General features: G+C 39.8%; 1 protein-coding gene across 1 annotated transcript; it reads right to left on the bottom strand.

Moving 5' to 3' along the window:
• Window positions 1–584: 584 nt before the first annotated feature.
• Window positions 585–19517, bottom strand: LOC127641428 (gastrula zinc finger protein XlCGF57.1-like). The gene is made up of 5 exons (XM_052124443.1): window positions 19464–19517; window positions 13982–14147; window positions 12883–13747; window positions 3835–4724; window positions 585–1065 (listed from the first exon to the last, which is right to left on the bottom strand). The coding sequence occupies exons 3-5, from the start codon at window positions 13740–13742 to the stop codon at window positions 1028–1030; spliced, it is 1788 nt and encodes a 595-aa protein (XP_051980403.1). The 5' UTR covers window positions 13743–13747; window positions 13982–14147; window positions 19464–19517; the 3' UTR covers window positions 585–1027.
• Between the last annotated feature and the right edge of the window lie 40 nt (window positions 19518–19557).

Below are 19557 nucleotides of genomic sequence, written 5' to 3'. Positions count from 1 at the left end.
TTCATGTTCTGCAGAAGAAAGAAAGTCACAGACATCTGGAACGGCATGAGAGAATTTTCATTTTAGGATGAACTGTCCCTTTTTATTTTTACTTTGGGACGTGTGACAGAACTCATTGCATGACCACCGGTGGGAAAATCAATGGTGAAGAAAATGACAGACATTTTAGGTAAATCCAGTATAAGTTAATGACATGAAAATGTGTATAAGAAAAGATTTAAATATATTCCAAATAGATGGAAGCATTTTTCCTCCGTCCCACTTTGCCAGTACTGCTTAACAAAATCTGGGATTTGGTCAAAAGAGGGTCTTCAAAGGTTCTGCATCCCACCATTGAATATTTCTTAATTTCTTGCTTTTGACTAAGTAGAAGACGTCCTAAACTTTCTTTAAATGTATACAGTATTCTCACGTTATGCGTCGTCTGGATCATAATTCAAAGAGTCAAGAAAAGTATAATTTCAAAGAGCATCCCACTTTGCCCATATCCAGTCTAGCATATCAAAAAACTAAAATCAATTCGAGACCACTTAATACTTATTTTAGTTTCAGCTTTTATTTTAACCAAAAATATTGTAGTTTAGTTTTTGTTAATGACAATAACATGAGTCCAAACTGCAATATTTATTATGGAGAAAAGAGCATTAAACAGTTTGACCACTAGAGGGCGGAAACAATAAGACTATACTTCAGCACTTCACTTGTATGGAAAAGATGCTTTAAAAGTGAAAGGTGACTAACACTATGCATAGCATTTCCTTTTGTGTTCCACAGAAGACAGAAAACTTTTCATGTTTGGGTGAAATCCCCAAGATAACAGCAAAAATGTCATTAAAATATGGCTAAAAGCATCGACACTTCTTCAACACTTCCAGTTTAACTTGCCATTATTTCTGCAATAAGAGCGTCATAAAAGTCGAAGTTATTTCATAGAAACGAGCTCTCCACATTACAGAGTCTGTTTGTAATACACAGATTTTAGGCAGCTTGTGTTTATATTGGTACAGTTGTCATGTACGATTAACTGTTAGGAACCTCCATTCACAGCCACGCCTTTATCTTTATCTGTGAGAAAACACAAAGAATTAGTTAAAAGAGTCAGTTTAATAAGTCATAGATCATTTAATTGACATTATCATATTAATATATACTTGTTACACAAAATGGAGCAGTCTTAAAAGAAACAATTTTCCCAGAGAAATTTATAGTAAATTTAACACACCATGTCACACAATTCTTGGTGGCTTTAATTAGAAATTCTCAAGTAACATTTACATTGCAATACTTTGTTTCAAGTAAATTGCACTTTTTGTTTTTTTTACATTTTACTCAAGCGATGTAGCACTGAATTAATTCATGTTTATACAAATGTATTAGCATTTCAATGCTTTATGTACTTAGGCATGTAAAACACGACTCCAGTCGACAAATGAAGTCCTTCTGAACCCAAACAATTGATTACTTTTAGAAATAAAACCATATACAATAATACAAATGTTCGCTTCAGTGCATCTCTGTGACAGGCACTCATGAGAGGGATGACCTAAACTCGTTGGTAAGGTCACGGGGTCACGTGAGGACGAGGCAACTCGTTGGTGACTACATGACTGTCAGGAATTCAAGCCACACAAGTTGTAGTAGGCGAGAGCGTTTACTGAGATTCACAGGGTTTACACAGTGAGATCAATGGTACAGGTGATATCACACAGAAGAGAAGCTTCACAAATGTATTTATGCAGGCAGTGATGAGCGAGTGAACTGGGTGCAGGGGCGGCGAATTAGAAATCGAGTGATGGAGGAGCGCTGAGGGAGGTACAGAGCCTGAGGGAGTTTCCATTTTTGGGTGAACTATTCCTTTAACGTGTGCTATGTAGTATATTAGACATCGTCTTGCATTATATGCGATAGAAACAAGATTCAGAGCTGCACAAAGAGACCTCAACGCTTGGTGCACAAAACACAAGGATGGTAACAATCCACAGAATAGTTCTGATCACGAACGGGTCATTTTGTTGAGTACAAAATAAACATAACACTGCACAAAAGCAGACGTTACCAAATCAACAATAAAAACAATCTGCAAACAGTGAAACTATGCAAGCTCATTAATTACTCATGCCCAGTGCATGCTGGGAACAGCCAAGTTAAGTAAAATGTACCTTTTTAACCATGAAATGAACTCAAGTAGGCAAATAAATATGACATGGTTTTCTGTTTTAGGATTGATACATTATGATGCATTGTAAAGCTAACAAACACTCACAAATATTATTTCAGTCAGGACCAATTCTGTGAAATTAATAATTGAATGAACTCTTAAATGACTTACAGTTGAAGTCAGAAGTTTACATACACCTTAGCCAAAAACGTTTTTCACTCTTGTCAATTCCTGACATTTAATTGTAGAAAACATTCCCTGTTTTAGGTCAGTTAGGATCACTACTTTATTTTAAGAATGTGAAATGTCAGAATAATAGTGGAGAGAATGAATTATTTCAGCTTTTATTTCTTTCATCACATTCCCAGTGGGTCAGATGTTTACATACACTTTGTTAATATTTGGTAGCATTACCTTTAAATTGTTTAACTTGGGTCAAATGTTTTGGGTTTCCTTCCACAAGCTTCTCACAATAAGTTGCTGGAATTTTGTCCCATTCCTCCAGACAGAACTGGAGTAACTGAGTCAGGTTTGTCGGCCTCCTTGCTCACACACGCTTTTTCAGTTCCCACAAATGTTCTATCAGATTGAGGTCAGGACTTTGTGATGCCACTCCAATACCTTGACTTTTTTGCCCTCGAGCCATTTTGCCACAACTTTGGAGGTATGCTTGAGGTCATTGTCCATTTGGAAGACCCATTTTTGACCGAGCTTTAATGGCTGATGTCTTGAGATGTTGCTTCAATATATCCACATAATTTGCCTTCCTCATGATGTCATCTATTTAGTGAAGTGCACCAGTCCCTCCTGCAGCAAAGCACCCCCACAACATGATGCTGCACCCCCATGCTTCACTGTTGGGATGGTGTTCTTCAGCTTGCAAGCCTCACCCTTTTTATCCAAATATAACGATGGTCATTATGGCCAAAAAGTTCAATATTTGTTTCATCAGACCAGAGGACATTTCCCCAAAAGGTAAGATCTTTGTCCCCATGTGCACTTGCAAACTGTAGTCTGGCTTATTTATGGTGGTTTTGCAGCAGCAGCTTCTTCCTTGCTGAGCAGCCTTTCAGATGATTTTGATATAGGACTCGTTTTGCTGTGGATCTAGATACTCGTCTTCCCGTATCCTCCAGCATCTTCACAAGGTCCTTTGCTGTTGTTCTGGGATTGATTTGTACTTTTCGCACCAAGCTATGTTCATCTCTAGGAGACACAATAAGTCTCCTTCCTGAGTGTTATGATGGCTTAAAGGCACAGTTAACTTAGTGTATGTAAACTTCTGACCCACTGGAATTGTGATAGTCAATTAAAAGTGAAACAATCGGTCTGTAAACTTGTGTCATGTACAAAGCAGATGTCCTAAACGACTTGCCAAAACTATAGTGTGCTACTATTAAATCTGTGGAGTGGTTAAAACATTTGTTTAAATTACTTCAACTTAAGTATATGTAAACTTCTGACTTCAGCTGTAGCTAGTTGAAGCATCTTTGTATTTGTGGAATAGTTCTGTTCTAGGTAAACTCCCCACCCATCTATGCAGCCATGCATGGATGGAGCATCGAGAGCAAACCTTAGCATGTAAAAGGTTGAAGATACCTGTTCTAAACTACTACAGTGATCTCCATACACTGACAACTCCATCTGTGAGTTTATTTGAATCCCATATTACTTACATGAAGACTTTGGATGATGGCTTTTCATATGCCTCTGTAGATTACCAATTTGGATGAAACTTTTCCCACATGGACGGCAGTTATACGGCCTCTCTCCAGTGTGGATTCTCTCATGTGTTTTCAAGTGTCCAGAATTAGTGAATGTCTTGTCACAGTGTGAACACTTGTAAGGTTTTTCTCCAGTGTGAATTCTTTGGTGCTGTTTCAATTCACTGGCTGTAGTAAAAGACTTTGCACACTCAAAGCACACATAATTCTTCACACCGCTGTGCATATTCTGGTGATTTTTTAAATCGTTCAGCTGTGCAAAACTCTTTCCGCACTGATCACAAGTGTACGGCTTCTCTCCAGTGTGAACCTTCATGTGAGTCTTAAAGTTTGCTTTAACAGTGAAACTCTTTCCACACTTATCACATGTGTATGGCTTTTCTCCAGTGTGGATTCTCATGTGATATGTAAGTGATTCCTTTCGGATGAAACTCTTTCCACACCGATTACATGTGTGCGGTTTCTCTCCAGAATGGATTCTCATGTGATTCGGAAGTTTTGCTTTATTTTTAAAACTCTTTCCACACTGATGACACGTGTGTGGTTTCTCCCCAGTGTGAACGGTCATGTGTCTCGTAAGGTAATCTTTATGTGTGAAACTCCTTCCACACTGATCACAAGTGTGCGGCTTCTCTCCAGTATGAATTTTCACATGCTTTGTAAGATTGGATTTTTGTGTGAAACTCCTTCCACACTGATCACATGTGTGCGGCTTCTCTCCAGTATGAATTTTCACATGCTTTGTAAGATTGGATTTTTGTGAGAAACTCTTCCCACACTGATCACATGTGTGCAGCTTCTCTACAGTGTGAACAGTAATGTGATTCATTCGATTTTTTTTACATGTGAAACTGTTTTCATACACAGGGTATGAAGATTTTTCAGCTCCTCTTCGGTTCGGTTCAGTATGAGTGTGATGATGATGGTTCTCCTCCACTTTATTGACTTCCATCAGGTCTAAAATTAACAAAGTGCTGGTTAATAAAAATAAAAAAAGTGTAAAATAGCAACACAAAAGCTTTCCAGCAATCATATCTAAAGAACTAAACAAAACTCGAAAACACGAGACTTGACTAGACCAAGACATTAGCGGTGTAAGAAATGTAGCTCATGAAGGGAAATAAACTGATAAAGTTTGAAGACAAACTTTGAGGATGGCTTGAAACAGCCTAGTCTGAAAGTTTAAACTGATGATAGAAGCTAGCAAACACTTAGCTAGGCATTGCATGCACGTGTTAACAAGACGTTAGCATGCTTTAGCACAAGGTATTGCTAGCATGTGATGGCATGTTTTAGTGAGTTGCTATGGTGTTCTGGCTAGTTGCTAAGGAGGGAGAGAGAGAGAGAGAGAGAGAGAGAGAGAGAGAGAGAGAGAGAGAGAGAGAGAGAGAGAGAGAGAGAGAGAGAGAGAGAGAGAGAGAGAGAGAGAGAGAGAATGTTTTAGAGCTGTTGGACACACTCTGGAAATCTCACAGCATTTTAAGAACTCCACAGACCACACCAGAAACAATGCATCAGCCAACATAGAAGCTACATGGACAATCTGATTGTAATCAGTGTGCACTGAGTAACTTTAAAAGACTGAAATATTGGAAACTTAAGGGAAACAAACAATTAAGTTTAATACATAAAATTAAGACCAAACATAGTGACATAACCTAGGTCTGCCGGCCTACCTGCTCAACAACAACCCAAGATTTTGAGCAAAATGGAAGGTGTGAAAGCAACTAAGCCAAACAAATGCTGAATGGCACACTGAGAGGCCAATAGTCTGAGAACAGCTAATGGTGCGTTTAGACCAGAGGCGTCGAGAGTGTCAAATCGACCAGAAGTCATTAATTTTCTATGGCACCCAGTGTCTCTCGCCGGCGAGAAGCGGCGTGGCGCGTCTTGGGCGGTGTGGACGTCAGAGGAATGTTCAAGTGCGGCCAACATTATGGTAATGAGCTTTGATGCGGTTCGGTGGCAACCTATTGGAGTATAGAAGTGCTCCGCTCTAGCGAAGTCTAGAGAACACAACCATGTAAACTTTGGTTCCCACCAAACACTGTTCCAAAGACAAAAGTGAGGAGAAACTGATTATTGCCGTGGCGGGTTTTCCCGTAATATGGGATCTGTCCCTGTTTGATTACAGGAATATAAATTATAATAAAAAAAGATGCGTGGACTAAGGTGTCTGAAATTGTTGGTGTGCCAGGTGAGTTGAAGTGGATATTATGGTATATATAATATAATAATAATAATATTAAAAGTTTTGAGGATATACGCTACTTGTGATATGTCGCAAAAAGATACCTGTCGACATGTCTGGATGTTTTGCGGCCCTTTCAATATAGTTCACAAAACCAAGCAATCTGAACGAACTTTGCCGCCTATCTCAACTACATCAGAGCATCCACGAATCTTCCATAGCGTTTTGGCAGGACAGCCAGAGCGAATTTTGACACTCTTGTCGCCTCTGGAGGAAACCAGGAGCAGATCAGGCGGATGGCCAGGAGACCAGAGCTGATAAGGCAGATGGCCAGGAGACCAAGGAGATGACCTCAGGGTGAGGACTGGGTCAGGAGTCCTGGAAGGCGACCACAGGGCCGAGATAGGGTCAGGAGGACTGGGAGGTGGCCACAGGGCCAAGAGTGGAGCTGCTGTAAGAGGAGTCTCTGGTAAGGTGGACAGAACTGCTGGAGGAGGAGTCTCTGGAATTGTGGGTCGAGCCACTTGAGGAGGAGTTTCTGGGGAGCCCCTGGAGGAGGAGTTTCTGGGGAAGCAGGCGGAGATGCTGGAGGAATAGTCTCTGGGGGGAGCAGGCGGAGCCAGGAGAGACTAGAGGGGCAGAGCCGTGGGAGGCTTGAGGGGCGGAGTCATGAAAGGCGGGCCATGAAAGGCGGAGCCATGGGAGGCTCAAGGGGAGAAGCCAAGGAAGGTGGAGTAGAGGGAGGCTTGACGAGAGCTGTCAGTGACTGGGAAGAGTACTCCGTGATCAGGAGCACTGGCAGCGACAAAGGAGTCATACTCTAAATCATTCTTAAGTTACATTTCTTCTCTATGCAGATGATCTGGTGCTGCTGTCAGCTACTGCACAAGGACTACAGCAGCACCTGGACCTGCTGGAGAACGACTGTCAGAACTGGGCCCTGACAGTCAATCTGGAAAATAAAAAATTATGATTTTCCAGAAAAAATCCAGATTACAGGACACCAGATACACATTCACTCTGGGGAACACTGCAATATAACACACCCGACACTAAGACTACCTTGCTCTAAACATTAGTGCTTCAGGGGGTTTTGGTCTGGCAGTGAATGCACTAAAAGAGAAAGCTAGAAGAGCATTCTGTGCTATTAAGGGCAAATTTACCCAAATAGACATTCCTGCAACAATTTGGTGTACAATTTTTGATAGTATTATAATGCCTATTGCTCTGTACGGATGTGAGGTTTGGGGTCCCCTCTGTCTGGCAGATTACTGGAGATGGGACAAACACCCTATAAAATCCCTGCATGCAGAATTCTGTGGAAACATTCGAAGAGTTCAGAGAAGAACACGTACTAATGCATGCCGGGCCCAACTAGGCAGATACCCCCAAATTATACATAATGAAAAACCATCCCTCAAATTTTGGACACACCTAAATTCAAGTTCCCCAAACACACTTCAACATGAAGCCCTTAAAACCCAAGAGCTGAAGCCTAAAACCAGAAAACTCACAAACCTACTAACAAACACCAGTTTCAGACCAGCACTGCTGAACTAAACCAGATCACAATAAACCAAATCATAAAAGAGAGCAAAAATTCATATTTGGACCATTGGGAAAATGAAAGTAAAAACCAAAGCAAACAGGAATGTTATCGGACCCTAAACAGAACATATAATCTGGCAGAATATCTGCACACTGTAAGAGATCCAAAACACCAAATACAGACTCAGTGATCACAGAAAAAGGTCGACACAGACAAACATGAACGAGTCGGTGCTCACTGTGACACTGGTGAGGTCGAGACAGAGACACACTTTCTCCTTCACTGTGAAGTGATTTACAGAGGTGAGAGAGAGATACCTCCACAAACTCTCAAACCTCATGCCACAGTTTTCCAGTTCAGCAGAAACAGATCAAATACAATATTGTATGTAAACATAATCATGTTAATAAAGTACTTTAAATGGAAAATTGAGAGAGAGAGAGAGAGAGAGAGAGAGAGAGAGAGAGAGAGAGAGAGAGAGAGAGAGAGAGAGATATGTTGTTTTAAAAAAGCTTTGGCAATACAAAATGTACTTTTGTCATGCCAATAAAGCAAACTGAATTGAGAGAGAGAGAGAGAGAGAGAGAGAGACATTACCTGCTTTGATCTTATCAGCGTCTAATATTGTTCTGCAGTAATGATGAAACAAACTGTATTTGATGAGTGACGCAGTTTCCGGTCAGTAAAACGGAACGTTCTGTGCGCATGCGAGTAGCGTGAAGAGATTCCGGATGTGCTTCTTCTTCTTCGTCTATTTAAAGGAGGATGTAAACTAGCGCCACCTACTGTAATTATGGAGAAACACTGAACCTCCTCTACTCAGCGTCTGACAGAGATAATAAAGCTTCAGCACTGCCTGATCAACTCTTCTGGTGTTTACATTGATGCATTTAGCAGACGCTTTTATCCAAAGCTACTTACATCGCACTTATGATTTACTATTCCTGACTAAACTCTTTGAAGTATAAAAACATGTTAAATGGCTCTAATTTCAAAACTAAATGCATTGTATTATCAGTGCAAGCATTTTAATGTGTCACCATATGCTAATACTGAAGATGAAACATTAGCAAGGAGTTAGCGTTTTATATATATATAAATATATATTAAAGATTTGTTTTAAACATAGTTATAAAATACATATTTAAAGACGTGTATACAGAATATTCCTATATAGATAATGGTGAAATATACAGTATTTATAATGCTAAATATTCTTTCCACAATCATGTTATGAATAATAAGGTGACATATTGTAAATTTTTCTAATCAGTTCAGATTCACTCTTTAAGATTAACACAGTTACGATCCATCAAGTGACAGGACAAATTGTATTATACTCTATTAATCATATATGATTATTACATCAGTCACTTATCATTATATATAATGACCATCATAAAGGTTCAACACATTTATTCTGATATGTAGTTTTTATTATTAACAATATATGAACTAATTGATTTGAACTGAAATTGAACGTTGAAATAGTTTTTTTCAATGAAACTGCTCTAGGAGGACTTTAAGACATTTAAGATATTACAGCAGAATTTTGTGCTGCTTTGAATCAAAGTTTATTGTGAAAATTGACTTTAATGTGTTGAAATATGTAGTAGAAAGAAAATAAATACTGTTTGTCCCCTAGAGAGCAGAAATGATCAGACTTTACTTCAACACTATTCATTTTGTATAGAAAAGATGCAATGAAAGTTAATGGTGACTGACAATAACATTCTGCCTAAGATTTCCTTTTGTGCTCCACAGAAGACAGAAAATGTGGAAAAAAACAAAAGAGTAAATGATGACATCGTTTTCATGTTTGGATGAAATATCCAAGATACTAACTAAAGGAAAATTAAAATAACATTAAAAGCATCAAAACTCACTTCTTAAACACTTCTAGTTTAACACCATGGTGTGGTGGTGTAGTGGGCTAAAGCACATAACTGGTACTCAGAAGGTTGCTGGTTTGATCCCCACAGTCACACCATTGTGTCCTTGAGTAAGACACTTAACTCCAGGTTGCTCCGGGGGGATTGTCCCTGTAATAAGTGCTCTGTATAATACATTGGTAATCAGAAGATCACTGGTTTGATCCCCACAGCCACCACCATTGTGTCCTGAGTAAGGCACTTAACTCAGGCTGTCCGATTGCCTGTAAGTGCTTTGGATAAAAGCTGCATAAATGTAAATAAATATAAACTTGAGTTTATTTCTGCAATAAAAGGCAAGTTTATTTATACAGCACATTTCATACACAATGGCAATTCAAAGTGCTTTATATAAAAATTATAAAGAAAATACAATTTAAAACCAATTAAGAACAAGAAATAAGAATAAAAATAATAAATTAAAAAAGAGAAAAATTATTAAAACAAATTAAAATAAAAAGAATACAGAAATAAAATGACACAGTACAATCAGTAAGTGCTCAGTGAATAAATGCTCAGTTAAACTGATGTGTTTACAGTCTGGATTTAAATGTGGCAACTGTTGGGGCACATCTAACCTCTTCTGGAAGCTGGTGCCAGCTGTGGGTGGCATAATAGCTAAACGCTGTCTCACCTTGTTTTGAGTGAACCCCCTGTATGTCTAACTGACTTGATCCTAATGATCTGAGAGGTCTGTTGGGTTTCTATTCAACAAGCATATCTGTCCTAGGCTATTGAGCAATTTATGTCTCTAGACCCTTGGAGTTAAGGTATGAGTTCACCTTGGGAATTTGGCCTTTTTTCCCAAATACAATGATCTCTGTCTTGTCTTTGTTTAACTGTAAGACGTTTTGGTACATCCAACAGTTAATTTCACCAATGCACTGGAACAGAGTCTTTGGGGCTGTAGTCATTTGGCGATAGGGCTAGGTAAATCTGGATGTCGTCTGCATAGCTATGGTACCAATTTTGTTATTTTGTATTATTTGGCCTAGTGGAAGCATATATATGTTGAACAGTAGCGGTGCAAGAACTGAGCCTTGTGGGACTCCACACGTCATGGACGTCCACTCAGAATCATAGCTGCCCATGTTCACATAGTAACCCCTCCCATCTAGGTATGACCTGACCAGTTGAGGACCGTCCCAGAGATTCCCTACACAGTTTTCTAATCTGTCCAGGAGAATGTTGTGGTCAACAGTGTCAAAAGCAGTACTGAGATCTAATAATACCAGCACTGATATTTTGCCTGAATCAGTATTTAGCCGAATATCATTTAGGATCTTTATGAGCGCCGTTACTGTGCTGCAGTCGCAATCCAGACTGGAAATTCTCCAAGTGGCCATTTGAGTTTATGAATGTGTTCAACTCATTGAAAACAACCTTTTCAATTATCTTGCCCATGAAAGGAAGATTTGAGATTGGTCTGTAGTTGTTTAATATAGTTATCCAGATTGCTCTTTTTTAAAAGGGGCTTGATAACTGCATTTTTCAGGGACTTCAGAAACGTGCCTGGCATTGACTATTTCTGTATTTGAATGTTTTATCCTCTTTTCTCCCAATTTGGAATGCTCAATTCCCACTAATTAGTAGGTCCTTGTTGTGGCACGGTTACTAACCTCAATCCGGGTAGTGGAGGATACGTCTCATTCGCCTCCACTTCTGAGACCGCCAATCCGCGCATCTTATCACATGACTCGTTGTGCATGACACCGCGGAGACTCACAGCATGTGGAGGCTCATGCTACTCTTCACGATCCACACACAACTCACCACACGCCCCATTGAGAGAACCACTAATCACCACCACAAGGAGGTTACCCCATGTGACTCTACCCTCCCTAGCAACAGGGTCAATTTGGTTGCTTAGGAGACCTGGCTGGAGTCACTCAGCACGCCCTGGATTCAAACTCACGACTCCAGGTGTGATAGTCAGCGTCAATCCTCGCTGAGATACCCAGACCCCGGAATTGACTATTTCTAACAGATCTTTTTCTAAACAGTTAAACACATTTTTGAAAAATGGTGTGGGGATGTGTGTCAAGACAGCACGTTGACATTTTAAGATGTTGTACTATTTCTTCCAGGGTTTTGCCATCAATTGCCTAAAAATCAGACATAGTGACAAATTTCTGAAATTTTTGTGCTGGGTACTGTCTGACCTGTATTGGGGGGTAGTTTATATTGCTGTTAATAATGTTTGAGAAGAAAGTCTGACAGCTGTACCTAGTTCCACATTGAAAGCATGAAGTGGACTTCAAGTTGTGTTGAGGGTCATAAAAGTCAAAGTTATTTCATAGATACGAGTGCTTCACATTACACTGAACTTTAATGACTTTTAAACACTGGCGTTTTATGAACGATATCTCTTAAAACAATTGCTTTTACTTTATAAATGCAAGCACGTTTCTCCATTTCTGCCAGTTAAATGAAGTTCTTAACTCTTGTAAAGTTTCTCAGCTCAACATCAATGAAAGGGTTCGTTTTAGATTAACATGTACGATTAGCTGTTAGGAAACTCCATTCGTGGTCACGCCTTTATCTTCATCTCCATCTGTAAGAAAACCCAAAGAATTACAGAAGTTAAAGAGAAAAACGAATCAGTTTATGGAAGTATGTGATGATGCACTGTAAAGATAACAAAGAATAATTAATAATATTTACTTATAAGCTAGAGCATTACTTTTTACATGTTTGAATGGAGTACAAATGGAGACATTACTTCCACATTCATGTACAAAGTACTTCATCTTTTCTACTATATTTACTTTACCACAAAATAATTAATTTTCAATGCAGTTAAGACAACATACATCAAGTGTTTTTGTAGGATTTCTAATCAAGCACTGAATAGAGTATCATTCAAATGCAATTCACCCAATAGAATCGCTATGGGGTCCAAATGGGAACAATCATGACCAGTATTTGAAAACTCTGTGTGCCTTTTCTTATGGAAATTGTGTACAGCCTACTGAAAAGAATGCCTAAAATCATTGCAACAACTCCATGTTCAAGTTTATGCCTCTGTAAACCAATGATGATTATTTTAATGACTTGAATTATGTTAGCATCATCAAACATGTAAATACATTAATATGGTCCTATACGCATGTTATTTATTATAGTCCAGGCTTTTCATGCAACACTCAGTATTATGCAATATGTAACAAGGGGTCCTTAGCCTGTAAAAGGTTGAAGATACCTGTTCTAAACTACTACAGTGATCTCCATACACTGACAGTATACTCTGTGAGTTTATTTGAATCCCATATTACTTACATGAAGACTTTGGATGATGCTTTTTCATATGAACCATTAGATTACCAATTTGGATGAAACTTTTCCCACATGGACGGCAGTTATACGGCCTCTCTCCAGTGTGGATTCTCTCATGTGTTTTCAGGTTTGATGACATAGTGAATCTCTTGTCACAGTGTGAACACTTGTGAGGTTTTTCACCAGTGTGAATTCTTTGGTGCTGTTTTAATAGGCCACCTGTAGTAAAAGACTTTGCACACTCAAAGCACACATAATTCTTCACACCGCTGTGCATATTCTGGTGATTTTTTAAATCGTTCAGCTGTGCAAAACTCTTTCCGCACTGATCACAAGTGTACGGCTTCTCTCCAGTGTGAACCTTCATGTGAGTCTTAAAGTTTGCTTTAACAGTGAAACTCTTTCCACACTTATCACATGTGTATGGCTTTTCTCCAGTGTGGATTCTCATGTGATATGTAAGTGATTCCTTTCGGATGAAACTCTTTCCACACCGATTACATGTGTGCGGTTTCTCTCCAGAATGGATTCTCATGTGATTCGGAAGTTTTGATTTATTTTTAAAACTCTTTCCACACTGATGACACGTGTGTGGTTTCTCCCCAGTGTGAACGGTCATGTGTCTCGTAAGGTAATCTTTATGTGTGAAACTCCTTCCACACTGATCACAAGTGTGCGGCTTCTCTCCAGTATGAACTCTCATGTGCCTCGTAAGATTTGCTTTTCGTATGAAACTCTTTCCACACTGATCACACATGTGCCGCCTCTCTCCAGTGTGAACTGTCTTGTGATTTTCGTTATGTGTGAAAATCTTTTCATACACAGTGCAGGTAGAAGATTTTTCGGCTCCTCTTTGGTTCTCTTCAGTGTGTGAGAGATGATGATATTTCTCCTCCACTTTATTGACTTCCATCGGGTCTAAAATGAACAAATAATATGCAGTTTAATAAACAAGTGCAAAATTGCAATACAAAAGCATGTAGCTAGAAGGAGAGCGTGGGAAGGAGAAACAATGTCCAACAAATATCGAAACTATAAATGGAAGCGCAGCGTAGTTCTAGCGGGAAGACTAGCAGCTGTACATCATCACATCGTTAGCTGGGTAATTCCTAGCCAATCGCATGTAAGCCATTGCTTTAAAAGTCCACTCACAATCTATCACATTGCTGTTTCGGTGTGCTAACACTGCAACCTCCACCACCCCACCACCACCAGCTGAGCCCTGTCCCGCATGGGGGTAGGCTCCTCGCCCCTGCCTCCTATCTCTGGAAGGACATGACGGCTCCGGGTACAACTCCCTCGGACCGGCGGACGGGGCCTACGCCAAAGAGAGAGACATTACTTTCTGTTTTACATTTATCAAATAAATGGCATCTTAAACTTCACTCAAGCCTGCGTGTCTTCCTGATAGAACTAACTTTATTGAGTTCTAGAAGCATAGGTGGCAGTTTCAGCGGTAGATAGCGCCTACATCCGTTTTACTTACTGGGAGTAAAGAAAAAAAGTGTGATTTTCCACATTATTATCATCACCAAATCCTGTCTGTATCACAAAGGTTTTCTGCCTGATTGAATGCTTCTAAACCCAACTTGTTTATGATATATCTTATATTGGTATTGGCAAGAATTTATTGTTTTAAAGTAGAGGAAATATTATTTTTGCCAGGTTTTCGAAGAAAGATACTACATGGAATACTATTAGTACCTTTAAAATTAAATAAGTTAAAATGTTCTTGCACAGTGACAACTGTATAAGAAATGGTACCATTTACAAGACCTGTACATGGTTTTAACCTGCATGAATTCTAACTTAAAATGTTTGTACTGTATCTGTTATTAATTTAGCTTAAACATGGCTTAACATTTGGAACGTAGGAATACTTTGGAAAATAAGACATATTTGTGAAAAACTGTACTTGAAGAACTTCACACTGGAGTGGACCCTCCCTACTACAGGACACCAGATGGGAAAAACTAAATCTGGAGAATACAGAACTACATTCAAACTTCATTGGCATAACAAGAAGGATTAATATATTTGGAAAATTATTTGACCAAAAGGAGAATTACATAAATAACAACAGAGACAAAATAGCAGTGGAAGCCCAGAAGGACTTAAGAAAAAGTAAACCACCAGAGGATTTCAACTGGCTCTTTGATAGAGGTAAGCAACCCACCCAAAATGATCTTCATAAAAACAAGTAGGAAGAAATAATTAAATTAAAAAGGAACTTTTAAAAAAACTTTTTAAACAAAACTGTCCAAAGGTTACCTGCTATGCTAAGTCAAAATAACAATAGCAAAGGACAGTTGGCCTTCACACCTTCTGATTGGCTGGTTGAGATATATCCACTGCACGTTATGGTTCGACTCGACCCGCTTTACTTTTCTGAGCTTGCATTTCCACTGCAGTTTAGTGCCGCCTCAATGTAGGTGGGATTATAGGCTGATCGTCATAGTTGTGCCGCCTCTACTGCCATGACATCATTGTAAACACGACACAAACAGACCAAAACAATAACACGAGCGCTAGCTGTTAGCTGCTAGCTCATTGTGCTGCATAAAGCAGTTGTTGCATGGTGATTTTACACAAGTGTAACAGTTAAATTGGGCTGGTTGTTTTAGAAGGTTTCCAGTAGCTGGTCAACTAAATGACTAAACATCAACCATTGTGCCTGTACCGAAGCAAGCTATAATCACATGCTTAAATGACTGGCGTCCTGTTGCTCTGACCCCCATCATCAGCAAATGCTTCGAGAGGTTAATCAGAGATCACATCTGCTCTGTTCTGCCCCCCTCTTTGGACCCATTGCAGTTTGCCTACCGCAACAACCGCTCCACTGATGATGCCATTGCATCTACAATACACACTGCTCTCTCCCACCTGGAAAAAAGGAACACATATGTGAGAATGCTGTTTGTAGACTACAGCTCAGCATTCAACACCATAGTGCCCTCCAAGCTTGATGAGAAACTCCGGGCTCTGGGCTTAAACAGCTTGCTGTGCAGCTGGATCCTGGATTTCCTGTCAGGCAGACGTCAGGTGGTTAGAATGGGCAGCAACACCTCCTCATCACTGACCCTCAACACTGGAGCCCGCAGGGCTGTGTTCTCAGCCCACTCCTGTATTCCCTGTACACACATGACTGTGTGGCAACACATAGCTCCAATGCCATCATTAAGTTTGCTGACGATACGACGGTGGTAGGTCTGATCACTGACAATGATGAAAGAGCCTACAGAGAGGAGGTGCACACTCTGACACGCTGGTGTCAGGAGCACAACCTCTCCCTCAACGTCAGTAAAACCAAGGAGCTTGTTGTGGACTTCAGGAAGAAAGACGGAGAACACAACCCCATCACCATCAATGGAGCACCGGTGGAGAGAGTCAGCAGCTTCAAGTTCCTCGGTGTCCACATTACTGAGGAACTCACATGGTCCGGTCCACACTGAGGCCGTTGTGAAGAAGGCTCACCAGCCTCTTCTTCCTGAGACGGCTGAGGAAGTTTGGAATGAACCACCACATCCTCACACGGTTCTACACCAGCACTGTAGAGAGCATCCTGACTGGCTGCATCACCGCCTGGTACGGCAATAGCACCAGCGCACAACTGCAAAGCCCTGCAAAGGGTGGTGCGAACTGCCAGGAACATCATCGGAGGTGAGCTTCCTCCCTCCAGGACATATACACCAGGCGGTGTGTGAAAAAAGCTCGGAGGATCATCAGAGACTCCAGTCACCCAAGTCATGGGCTGTTCTCACTGCTACCATCAGGCAGGCGGTATCGCAGCATCAGGACCCGCACCAGCCGACTACATGATAGCTTCTTTCCCCAAGCAATCAGACTGTTGAACTCTTGATCTATCAGGATCAATAATTAGCACTGCACTTTATTCAGCTATAATCTCACACTGGACTGTCAACATATTCTCCTCAATACAACTGCTATATATATATATATACACATATATATTTCATATACTCCCACTTATTGTATTGTATTGTATATTCTGTTCTATATTCTGCATTGTATATAATTATTGTGTTGTGTAAGTATGTGTTCATCTGATTTGTAAATTGTTTTGTGTAAGTATGTGTACATTTGATATGTAAATTGTTTTGTGTAAGTATGTTGTTTATTGTAATTGGTATATGTCTCGTCACTGTCATGACTGCTATGTTGCTCGGAACTGCACACAAGAATTTCACCTACTGTTGCACTTGTGTACATGGTAGTGTGACAATAAAGTGATTTGATTTTGATTTGATTTGATTGATTGAAATAAAGTGAAGAATTCAAGCAGAGTAACAAAACGTACCATCCTCCATTGTGGATCAACGCCAGTCCAGGGCACTCTCCCTCCCATTGCTCGCTGGTTTAGATAGCGTCCATTTGGTCGAACCACTTCCACTTTTCCTTGATGGTTCTGTAGTCACTTTTAAGTGTTTTTAACTTTTCCCGACACTGTTGGTGGTACGGTGGTAGCCGTGTGCGGCCAACAGCTGATACTCTTCCTGAGAGACATTTTCGTTTCACTTGTTGCTAACGAGTGGTCTGTCTGCACCTAGTTTATTGACTACAGCATGGTTTTGCACACAGCCATTTCTTTTTTCACAATACGAAATCACGTGAAGAAATTATACTGTTATCGCTGTTGATAACTTTAAAACTAGCGGGTTTATGTCGCGTGTCGAAAATCCAGTGACGCTGGTAGTGACGATTCTCTCTGACCAATCAGTGATCTGCTTGATTTTGACATCACGTTTAGTATCGGCTCGGCTCGCTTGGATCCTCGACCAAGGTGGTACTATAAAAGTATCAGGTACCGGGAACTATCCACAGTGAAAAACCCCCAAAAAGCGAGCAGCGTCGAGTTGTACCAGCCAGTGGAAAAGCCCCGTTAGAAGAGCAGAAAACAACACAAACTTGAAATCCAGAAAGAAAACCCTGAGGGCCTATTTAAAGACACATCACACAGCAAGTGTAAAATCATCACCACCAACCTGCTTTCTACACAGAACACCTAGCTGTCTTGCACACAGCATTCTGCACACTTTTTGAACAAAAAAAAAACACTTTTTGTGTTTTTGGTCCTCTCTGTATTTCCCTGAGATCTGGAATCAGGGATTCATCAGCCCCATTTATAAGAGTGGAGATAAATTAGACCCTATTAACTACCAAGGCATCTGTGTGAACAGTAATCTGGGGAAGGTTTTCTCCAGTATTTTAAACACCACACTTTTAGACTTCCTTATGAAGCACAATGTCTTGAATAAATATCAAATTGGATTTCTCCCAAATTGTTGCACATCTGACCACATTTTCACCCTACAGACACTCATTTATAAATATGTACATCATGATTAAAGCCAAATCTTTGCTTGTTTTGTAGATTTTAAGAAAGCGTTTGTTTCAATCTGGCATGAAGGATTATACTTTAAACTTATTGACAGCGGTGTAGGTTGAAAAGCTTATGATGTGATCAAATCAATGGACACAGCCAGTCAATGTGCTGTTAAAATTGGCAACAAAAGAACCAAATTTTTCCTTCAACGGCGAGGAGTGAGACAAGGCTGAATTTTAAGCCTCACCCTATTCAACATATATATCAATTGGTTGGCACAAATTATCTCCCGTTCAAGGTCTCACTTTACATGATAACGAGACAAAGTGTCTCCTCTACGCAGATGACCTGGTTCTCCTGTAGCCCACTTAAGAGTGGCTGCAACAGAGTCTGGCATTACTGGGCCCTGACAGTCAACCATCAAAAAAAAACAAACGTGCTCAGACTGTGCTCCCAATGCAACCTGGGAGTGATTGAGACAGAGCCGCTCTTCCTCACAAAATTCCCAAAATACCAACCAATTAGAAACAAAAATATTACCATCAAAATAAACATCATATGCCCAGATTTCAATGAATGTACCCCAAAACAATTTTTTTCTTATTCTAGGTGAAAAGGAAGAATGTGCAAGAGGGACAACCAAAACTAAAAATAAATATATGAATAATTCATGAATGCATGAATGTGTGGATGACCCCTGACCCCGACCCCCTACCCCTGTTACTGACCCTATATAATATTGTATTAATGCTGAATTGTTATTTCTTTATAGTTATTATTGTTTTCATGTTCTTTCATGTTCGAGAGAGAAAATATATATTAAAACATAATTACCAATTAAATGATAAAGACTCATCTTCACAAAGCAAACCAGTATTTATACACCATTTATGCACAAATTCAACCATGTTTCCTGTAGTTCTATAAAAAAACATATTCTACCATTATTCTTGATTCCACTAAAGCTTTAAAAACATTTATAACATTAATAATTTGCCCTTCAAGTGCAAGTCTTCCAAATTGCAAATTTTGCACTTGCAATCAAAGTCCAGCCATTCGAGAATCATTCCAGCGACACTAACCTTGGACATTCAATAAAAACATAAAAGACTGTTTCATGCATATTACAGAAATGACAAGAAGGCAGAACATTCAAGTTAAATCATTCACAGTGTAATATTCTCCATTGCAGATCTCCTGGCACGACACGTTAATCATGTTAATAAAGTACTTTAAAACTGAAATTGTGTGTGAGAGAGAGAGAGAGAGAGAGAGAGAGAGAGACATTACCTGCTTTGATCTTATCAGCGTCTAATATTGATCTGCAGTAATGATGAAACAAACTGTAGTTGATGAGTGACGCAGTTTCCGGTCAGTAAAACGG

This window comes from Xyrauchen texanus, chromosome 50, assembly GCF_025860055.1.
Source record: "Xyrauchen texanus isolate HMW12.3.18 chromosome 50, RBS_HiC_50CHRs, whole genome shotgun sequence".
Taxonomy (NCBI): Eukaryota; Metazoa; Chordata; class Actinopteri; order Cypriniformes; family Catostomidae; genus Xyrauchen; species Xyrauchen texanus.
This window is presented reverse-complemented; position numbering and strand designations above follow the sequence as displayed.